The sequence below is a fragment of the Bactrocera latifrons genome, unplaced genomic scaffold (assembly GCF_001853355.1).
Source record: "Bactrocera latifrons isolate USDA-ARS-PBARC rearing strain unplaced genomic scaffold, ASM185335v1 scaffold_14, whole genome shotgun sequence".
Classification (NCBI taxonomy): Eukaryota; Metazoa; Arthropoda; class Insecta; order Diptera; family Tephritidae; genus Bactrocera; species Bactrocera latifrons.
In genome coordinates, this window is record NW_017534852.1 from 1771162 (window position 1) to 1781673 (window position 10512).

General features: G+C 36.2%; 1 protein-coding gene across 1 annotated transcript in view; it reads left to right on the forward strand.

The window, feature by feature from the left end:
* LOC108965390 (inactive dipeptidyl peptidase 10) overlaps positions 1-4560 on the forward strand; it is a 40292-nt gene extending 35732 nt beyond the window's left edge. Inside the window, exons 7-13 of the mRNA XM_018927750.1 lie at positions 675-863; positions 941-1065; positions 1130-1516; positions 1581-1766; positions 1829-1986; positions 3844-4049; positions 4117-4560. Coding sequence (XP_018783295.1) covers positions 675-863; positions 941-1065; positions 1130-1516; positions 1581-1766; positions 1829-1986; positions 3844-4049; positions 4117-4260 — 1395 coding nt within the window. The 3' untranslated portion in view covers positions 4261-4560. The remainder of the gene's footprint in view (positions 1-674; positions 864-940; positions 1066-1129; positions 1517-1580; positions 1767-1828; positions 1987-3843; positions 4050-4116) is intronic.
* Positions 4561-10512: the final 5952 nt, after the last annotated feature.

Sequence of the window (10512 nt, forward strand, 5' to 3'; positions counted from 1 at the left end):
TCTTGTGTTCTACTACTCAATAGCAGTAAGTAAGGCCAGCATCTCCCTAGTTTATTGACTTTTTGGCGTCCATTGGCGTAAGGCTGGCAATCTCACCAGACCTGGCTGGAAATCTCACAACTTACTTCTTGACTGCCTCGCTTTTGGTAGGTCAAGACTTAAGCACTTTGGAGCGCATACCTTCAAACATCGCTCTGAGCTGGCGGGAATGGTAATTAAACGCCTGTGCAATTTGTATTGGCCACTAAGTGCTTTTTTAATTTATAGTTTGAATACATGAGTTCTATTTGTCTGTGGCCCCACAAAGGACTGCATATAGTAGTCCAGGTGCGATCTTTGGTCAGTCATCTAACCTAACCTACTAAGTTTTTCAAGAGAATCATTTAGGGACTGTGTTCTCGGAAAAAAGGAAATCGAACTAAAGAGCGGTGTATTATCTATTGAGCGTTCAAAACCCCATATCGTTAAACTACAAGTTCCATATATGCGCTGTATACGGGAAGGAGTGTTTCAAATAGTCATAAGCTGAAACACTTCTGTAGAAAAATAATCGTTTTCCCAACATTGGAATCGAGGCTCTCATAACATATTTATTTTTATGTTTGACTATATGTAGGCTGTCAAGTTGGAAACAAAGTTCATCCAGTAATTATCGCCAATTTTCTGTTTCACAGATACACTCCGAGCGTGCTCCCGAAGATGAGTGGCTCGATATACTTCCGCATCCAGTTTTCGCGCCCGACGGCAATAGTTTTTTAATATTGGCGAGTATACAAGAATTCGGTAATGAGCATTTCACACACATCAAACACGTCACAATGACACAACAACGTATTGCCGTCATATCACATGGCCGCTATGAAGTAAGAAATCATGACAAGACCTTTCAAAATATTACATTTTTCCATACATTAAATTTTATTTCTCCTTCTTTTTACAGGTGTTAAAAATCCTTTGCTGGGACACTGTCAATCATTTAGTGTATTATCTGGGTACACAAGACAAAAAACCCGGCCAGCGGCATTTATACATGGTGAAAGATCCGGTCAACGATGAGAGTAGAAAGTGCGTACGCTTTATCATTGTAAAATGAGTTGTTGTATCAATGTTTTTTCAAAATATTTTGCAGAACTGAGCCACAGTGTATTACCTGCGATTTAGGTGAAGCGCTTTGGAGCAGCCGTTACTACTATGTGAATTGTTCTCATTTCGATGCCTTCATGACACCAGTGTCTTCCATAGCAACTCAATATGGTATCGAATTTTACATATTGGAATGTCAGGGGCCCGGCCTGCCGGTATCCGGTGTGCATATGCAGAAATCGCATAGTTTGGTGAAAATACTTTATGACACCCGTCCGTTCTTTACGGAGCGTCTACAAAAGTTGGCGCTACCGACACAACGTTCATTCGAGATACCATTGCCACATGGGAGTCGGGCACAAGTGCAATTACTTCTACCGCCTAGTTGGCGTGAAGAGCTTAGGGATGCCGCCTTTCCTGTGGTGGTCGAAGTGTAAGTGTGTAGAGTTTTTGAGCAAATTTTAGGTTTCAACATATTATTACTTGTATTCGCACAGCAATGGCCGCCCAGGTTCCGAGTCTGTTTCGGAGAAATTTCAAATCGACTGGGGCACCTATATGTCATCACGTAACGATGTCATTTACATACGCTTAGATGTTCGTGGCGCGAAGGGCCAAAGTAAAAAGCAACTGTACCGACACTTAGGCGGCGTCGAAGTACAAGATCAGATTTCTGTTTTAAGGTTTGCTTGCACTCGATTGGTTTCAAATTTGAAACACTTCATTTATTTATTTTTAATTGCAGATATCTTTTGGATACAATTAGTTTTTTAGATGAAACACGTGTGGGTATTTGGGGTTGGGGCTACGGAGGTTACGTAACTTCAATGGTGCTCGGCACACAACAGGATGTGTATAAATGTGGCATAGCCATATCGCCAATCGCCGACTGGCTCTACTACAGTAAGTAATGCTTTGTGTAATAAGGTAGTTATATTGATGGTCCGACCCAATGAGTTATAATGGCTGACCCCAAACATATTATGAATTCTGAAAACGAAAGAGATTCATGTGTCGAGGAAATGTTCTGAACTCATTATAAGCTTCAGTAGCATGATGGCTGAAGAATCGCCAGAGTATACGACTTCACAGAGAAGTGAAACAATTAATAAGGAAGAGTGATTAATAAGGAAGCGAGAGATAAGCTCATCTCACACCACTCATGATAACTTCGAAAATATGAATTGGGCAAAAATTTTAAGTTTACCGAGTTCTTAGTGATCGGAAATGAGTTGTCAGTAATGATTTTTTTTATTGGCATAGACACCGCTTACGCGGTTTTCAGTCCTTTCTTCTGAAATCATCTAGCGGTAAGTTCTGTTAAGGCACAGTTAGAAAGTGCATAGCTATGGGAATGTAATGTAGAGAAATTTACCTCTCCGATTCCGGCTAGTATGGTTTTGCTATGAAAGTTTTAATAACCTTTGCGAATATATAATATAAGGTTCTATCAAGCGTATTGTGTGAAAGATGAAAGCCCATCGTCAACAAAATGATTGGACTTTATCAGTGTGCCTTTAGACCTGGCAAATCAACAATCCACCAGATATTCACCATGTGCAAAATTTTCGAAAAGACCCGTGAAAGGAAGATCGACACACGCCACCTATTCGACGATTTCAAAGCTGCTTTCGACAGCACGAAAATGAGCTGCCTTTGTGCCGCGATGTCTGAATTTTTTATCCCCGTAAAACTAATAAACTGACGTTGAGCAATACCAAAAGCTCAATCAAGATCGGAAGGACCTCTCCGAGCCGTTCGATACCAAACGAGAGGCGATTATCTCATTCGGCACTCCAGTTCTAAAAGTATTCTTCCCGCAGGAGGAAGCAGGGGAAGAGGAAGACCTCCACTCCGTGGGAAGGACCAGGTGGAGAGAACCTGCCTTCGCTTGGAATATCCAATTGGGGCCACGTAGCGAAAAGAAGAAACGACTGGCGCGCTGTTGTTAACTCGGCTACAATCGCGTAAGTGGTGTCTACGCCAATAAAGAAGAAGAAGAACTATTAAAGACAGTCAAAATGATCATCATAATGTTCGGAAAAATCCTTAAGTGTCATATGTAAGTCCATGAGAGTTCTTAAGCGGGCTTTCCTTTCATTGAATGTGTGACAGCTAACCGAGATAGAATTCAGATGAAGTCTTTTAGGTGAGGTAAGGTTAGTCTGGTAGCGCCACCAGATGGACTTCCGTTACGAAGTCTATGGGGAGTAGTCATCCTTTAGGATGCCTGTGCTTGACGCTAATTTCAATAGATTCTGTGGGCTCACAATCGATACCTCTTCCAGTATCTGATACGGTGGAGCCCCCAAATGATTAAAGTGTAGCTTTGCTAATGTTTCACAGGTGCACAGAGAAGTTCTTTTGTTTCTCTGTTGTTCTGCTACTTCCGTTTTCCGCAGGCGCCACCAGACTTTAATCAGTCACTATTTCCGTCATGTTCCTACAGTCTCTTCTGTGGAGTACCAGTAGGAACTTTACATATTTCCGATCTAACATTTTACACATGACTTTTGCAGTTTTGCCCCTAGGTAGATCGTACTATCGAGTATTAAGTTTCCCTTCCATGCTACTATTCAGATCGTCGTATAGACATTGCATGGGGTTCCAATGTTGACCACGTTGTCGGATGACAGCTGTAGTCTTATATTTCAGCATAAATAATATTTTAAATCTGAGCGCTACTCAAAGTCAACTTGTAGTTTTCAACATAATCCTCCTATTGAATACCATTTTCTCAACAAATTATTTTACCCACAGATTCCGCTTTCACAGAACGCATATTAGGCCTGCCGGCGGAGAACTACAAAGGCTATGTCGAAGCCGATGCAACGCAGCGTGCGCGTCTCATCAAATCACACTCATTCTTCCTAATACACGGCTTAGCCGATTCAACTGCACCCTACATACACGGCATACAGTTGGCCAAATCGCTAACGGACGCCAACATCTTGTACAGATATCAGGTAGGTACAAGACAACAAAAGTAATAAAGTTGAAATTGTAAATGTGTTTTTTTATATTATTTTCAAGACATACGCGGACGAAGGTCACGAGCTGTCCGGAGTGCTCGAACATGTATATCTCTCAATGGAGCACTACTTTGCCGATTGCTTAAGTTTAGATCCGGACGATACGAAACCCGATCTGGATCAGAAAATAGTGCCAGCTGAGTAGAGAGCGAGAGCTAGAGTGATATAAAGAGAGATGTAAAGAGAGAGAGAGATGAAGGCGGAGAGCGTGCAGCTTCCAAACTGCAACACAAGCAAAAGATATTAAAACTAGTAACTAAGCGCGATTTAGTGATTTAAAGAATAATTAATTCTAGGCAAATATTACAATTAAGCACAAGTGCATTAAGAAAGAGATACAAAGTGAACTGTAAAATGGTCTAGCATAAATAAGCAAAGCAGCAAGGCAACAAGCAGTAGACATCAAACATACATACATACATATACAAGCATAAGATTAGGAAAATAAAGCAAAACAGAAAAAGAAAAAGAAACAGTTCTAATACTGATATATTGTACAATATTATAATTCTTATAAAAAAGGAAAACAATTACAAAAAATAATAACAACAACAAAGGATATTAAATTAAACTTGCGATTCATGCGGCATTTATCTTCCAACTAGTTGCACTTTACGTAAGCGTATTTAAGCGTAAAAGTCAACATTTAGTCTGTATGTATGTAAGTAAAATTTAACTTTGCCAGCCGAAGTATTTGTAAATGAATTACTTTTTTTTTTTTTTGAAATTTTGGTTGCCCACTTGCATAGTAGCCAAAGCAAAAGGAAAAATTTCGAGTCAGATCTATTGTATTATAGTTAGTTAGGTAAATGCAATTTAACAAAAAAAGTAAGTAGAAGTAATATACGTATGGTAAAGTAAATGGCGCGAAAAAATAAACATAATATCAATTAAATATAAGTAACACAAATATATGACTAAATAACGATTTTGTTTTGCAAGCGAGTGACAAGAGCACACTCAGTTCGAAAACGCTTTCTTTACAGTTATGTAAAATGACTGGCAACAACTCAGCAGTCAAAAATATATGCTATTTTGTTTGTTGATATTTCAAGAGAATTTAGTAACGATTGTTTATTTTGAGGCCGATGAGCAAAAAATAGTAAGACTTTGTTCATAATTTTAAAGATTCTAAATTATTCTTCCAAATCTATGTCGTTACCCTTAAAGAAATACGCATTGGTCTTAACGCACTAGTGACAACTTTTTTCCAATTCTCGAAAAAGTTTTGAGAAAAGCCTTCAGTGCGCGTAACGTTTCACGTTTAATGTCTTCAATTCACTCAAAATGGTTTCCTCAGGAGCGGTCATTAGAGTTTGCTGAATAGCCAAAAGTAACACGGTGCTAAATCAGGCGAATACGGTGGCTGCGGCACGATGTTGGTTGAAAATTTGGCGAAAAGCACACGACGAATCAAATAGGCGACGATGCAATATCAATGATTCCGGCCTCTTTTAAGCTTGACGTAAACAACACATAACACTCAAATAGTATTCCAAGTTGACAGTTTGGCCGGTCACACCGAATCGAAGAAGCCTGTCAACATAAACTTTATTTTTAACCAACTTTGATGTATTTTTTCGGTTTCGGCTCACTTTTGTCACGATGTTCGGCCGATTGATCGTCTGTTTCCGGATTGCAACAATATATCCAAGACTCATCGCTAGTACTACATTCATGAAATCCTGGCAAACGCAAAGTATTGTTTCACACACGATAACGCGACGCTGTTTTTCGAAAAAAGTTGACATCTAAATGATCTTTCATAATGGTTTTCACTGATCCTTCCAATATTCCAACGATGCCAGTAAGATCTCTGACTGTTAATAGTTAGTCGAACTCAAACAACAATTTCTTGTTTATTATGTAAAAATTGCCACAAATGCAGAAAATAGCTACAGATTTCTTCTATCACCTATAGTTATTTTGTTTTGAGGATTTTTGTTAAAAAAAAAAAACAGCGATAGATATATTATTGTTATATTCTTTTATTAACCAAAGAGTACCTTAAAATATTACTGTCAATGTAAATGTAAGCAGTAAACGGCAAGCACACTGGCACTCCACTTGCCTTGGTACCGTTTCAACACAACAGAAATGTCTTGGTGGAACCGTTAACCATGATCGTCATTTACGGCCCTTAAATTTTCGGGGGAAAATCCAAATGGAAGTCCAGAAAGTGAATTTTAAGGCACATGTTGCAACCCATATTTTTATAGGCAGTAAGTAGTTCTGTCACAAGATCTTTGTAATTGTTAACTTCCACATTTCCAACAAAATTTTTAACAACACTTTTAAAGGCACTCCAATCTCGTATTTCAGTTTCATTGAGCACTTCTTCAAATGTTTGATCTTTCATTATTTCTCTTATTTTCGGAGCCACAAATTTGCCCTCTTTAATTTTTATTCACTGAGTCTTGGAAGTTTTTGTTTTATATACAAGAAGCATCTTCCATTTCTGCCCATTGCCTTAACAATATTCTTCATTAAACCCAATTTAAAATGGAATCAATTAGAGGTTCGCTGGTAACATTTTTTTGACCCGTAGTGAGCGCCTGACGTACTGGCCACAGCACGGAGTGGTTATGTGAAATGGCTGAATACCCAGAAGTTATACGAAGGTAAATCAGGCGAATTCGGTGGTTGCGGCACGATATTAGTTGAAAATGTGGCGAAATGATCACGAATAACCCATGCAGCATGAGATGGTGCATTATTGCCCTTTTTTGTTCAATAAATTCGGACATGGTAAAAATCGAAGAATTCACTTCTAGTATTGTTAAATCTTAAGCTGCAGGTTATAGAATATCTGTGGGTGATAGAAAAATTCAGTTTTCAGATTTGACTTCCGGGTATCAAACTGCATAAGAAACACGTAAGAATTTTCATGTCACAAATTATCTGAATATCAGTGCTATCAGCTCTGTTTTTTCCAACATTCTGAACCTTTGGTTCCGCACGCAAATTTTATCGAACTTCTTTGTTAAATAGTTTCGTAAAAATCGCCTAATGTGCTTTAGAATCTGTTGAATGCATTTCGACGTGAAATTTAATTTAAAAAGTCCTACAGTTTTTTGGCCTACAGGCTTACACAATTTATTATTTCAGCGAGTGTTCTTTTGCCACTAGCCTACAAAATCACAAAGTCAATGTAAATATAATCATCATAAATATATGTAAATAGCCATGCAAATGACATGATAATTATGCACAAATACAGCAACGAGACAACGCATAATTAGAACGAACTTAATTTATAAGCAAATCAGAATAAAACATATACAAACACACACAAATATTAAGCATAATAACTTAATTTTTTTTTTTAAGAAATATACATTGTTATAATTTTAATTATGCAAAAAATCAAATCTGAACGAGCAATAATTTTGGATACCATGGAAAATAACACATGTACAAATTATACACTGGCAGCCATACATCGACTAAGTTACCGGTTAGTTACCCAATAGCGCTACCAGATTTACTTAGAAAAAAGTTTCTATTAGCTCCTTAAAACCTAATTGACATTTCTAATTGAAACTTTTGAGTATGAAAAAACCTATCAGTTAATCTAGCAGTTCATAATTGAAACATTTGGGTATCCATGCTACCTATCAGTGAAATTACCAGTTAACTATCCAACAGTTTCTATGAGAAATCATTTCAAGTGGATCGCTCAATCACCGATTTTGTAAATTAGCATTTTATTAGGGGAGGGACCAGATGTATACCCGCTCATATAAATATTTCGTCAAAATTACTTTAAAAAAAATTTCAAAGGATTTGGCAAAATGTTTACAACGTTCACCTTTAATAACATTGAATTTTTTGTACCCCATAACGCTCTGTTTGCAATTCAAACGCCATATGATCATTTTTCTATGTGGCCTCTTCGTATTCTATATTCTATGACAACGTAATTTTGTTCGTATAACTATTGGATATATGAGGAATATGTTTTTTTTAATAAAATTTTAGTATTTCTTTTCGAAAATTTAAATATAATAAAAGTCCCATAACGAAGAGTGTACAAAATAAATGATTCGTTCGGTTCTCGGCCCTAAAACACATACCTATTTGACTATTCGGAAATCCTTGTAAATATTGGGAAACCACAAATTTATTCATTCTAGTAATCAAAAAATTAATAAATTAACAACGCGATAAATCGTATAAACTCATACATACATACATCGATAGTTCCGAATTGCATTAACATATCATTCTGTGTAAAAAAAAAAAAACAACAATTATCACATTAATTAAAATGTATATTTCAAGTACTCTTACATTAAGTATAATTAAAGTATTGTTAAATATGAAAATTAATACAAAAGCACTCATGCATACTTAATCGCCGTATTATATATTCGTACATATAATAGTGAATAATATAAAGACGTGCTGTGGAGAGTTTTAAATATACTATATATAGAGATACATGAATTAGTATAGAATATATAGTGTATACATAGTTTTATAAGTATCTAGATACGTATATATACATATGCTTCCAAATTCAATGTTATGTTTAAAAGGTTTTGGTGAAACATTTGTGAAGGACTAGTATTAACTATAACATGCTAAAAATAGTCCACAAAAGGTTCAAATCAAAGAGCAATATCTCATGAGCGATATTAAAATCAAAGAGCGAATGTGAGCAGTTTTTTAACGAAATTTCATTTAAAATAATTATTATTAGGTATTCTATTTCTATATACAGAGTGTGTGTGTGTACTACGATAGTAATAACATAATATATTCCATTTTTTTACCATTAATCAATCTTGTTATTGAAGTCGGGCTAAATTGGTAATGCCACTGAAGAAGGATATGCATGAGGAAACAAAAATAGCGTGTTCATACCTTAGTAGAGAAGAATGGACCAACGAGGCTGTGATCGAACTTCTATATATAAATAGGAAACAAGAGGAGATATTATTCTTGAAGATATTAGATTTGAAACTTAATGACTACAGTTCAGTCTTTCACGCCGAAATTATGGGCAACATAAAAGGAAAAACTTCTGTGAGAACTTACTTTGAATATTGAAACAGCTGGTATAGGCACTATATTATCCATACTATATATCCTACGGTTGGCAGGCACCTTGTCGTGGTTCAGGAGCTTAATCACAATATCATTCCGTCCCTTTCAACCGGTGTGAGTGGTTCTGAAAATACTCCTCTGAGTAGACCAGTAGACAATAACTAGACACTCAGTAGGTAATTCTGTTAAAAACATCTATATACCCAGTTATATTGGAAAAGAAGAACACGAAAAAGCAGAGAACAGGCAATTGGGAACGCAATTCCTCTAAGCCTAAAAGCATTTTACTCCTTTTGAAGCGATGGACCCTAAAATAACACCTCAGGTCTTGGATGACAAACAACACACTGCATACCACAAAGTTTCTTTGAAACATTACCTATACGAATGTCCAGCCTTCAGCCGGATGAGATAAATATTCCAAGGCTCTCAATGCTCCAACTACAAATATATTAGGAAACTGGATTGGAAAAAATCCAATTAAAATAGGTACTTATTTTCCAAGGATCTTTGCTTCCATTTGAGACTTATAAGAGACTCTTTTATCTGACAACCGCAACTCGAATTATATCACAAATTCGTTGTTTTTTGGAGTAGCATTGTTGAATGCTTATCGCTTCAATAACCCATCTTGAAATAGGACTAAATATTATTGTGAGACACCATGCTATGAAAACGTATCAGATATTTGGAAACAGGAACTTTATAGTCTCTCCTTTGAGCTTCCCAGTAGTAAGAGGTTTTATATAAGCATCCTACTTCTTTACATACATATATATTTCGGGTTGCCAAAATTGAAGACATAACTCATGTGTATTAGATTTGAAACTTACGCTAAAATTCGCCAAACTATACGAACAATATATTATTTTATTTTAGTATAACTATGTATAGTATTTCTGGTTTTAAAAACGAAGTATAGTATATCCTGCAGAGCCAAACGAAGCTGCAAAATTTAAATAAAATTCACCAATGGAAAATAAAATTTATTTCAATTTCTATGAATGAATTTTTTCGGAGAAATCTATACAAAAAAGGATAAAATTTAAAACTATGAAAAAATTGTGAGAACAACACGATTGGAGTCGAGTAAAAATGTCAAAGCTCAACGGAACGAACCGAACGGCTGCAGCGTTGCATGCTTGGGTGCTTCATTTAGATAAGTATTACTAGAATTATTTAAGCTAAATGCCGCAGAAACTTCCAATAATTAATAATATGATAAAATTTAATAAGTATTTACAAATCAATAACGGCAAGGTGTCTACGCACACGAATATGTACCTAAAATCATTTGTGCTTAACTCAAACGTTCATTTTAAGTGTGTAACAGTAATAAATTATA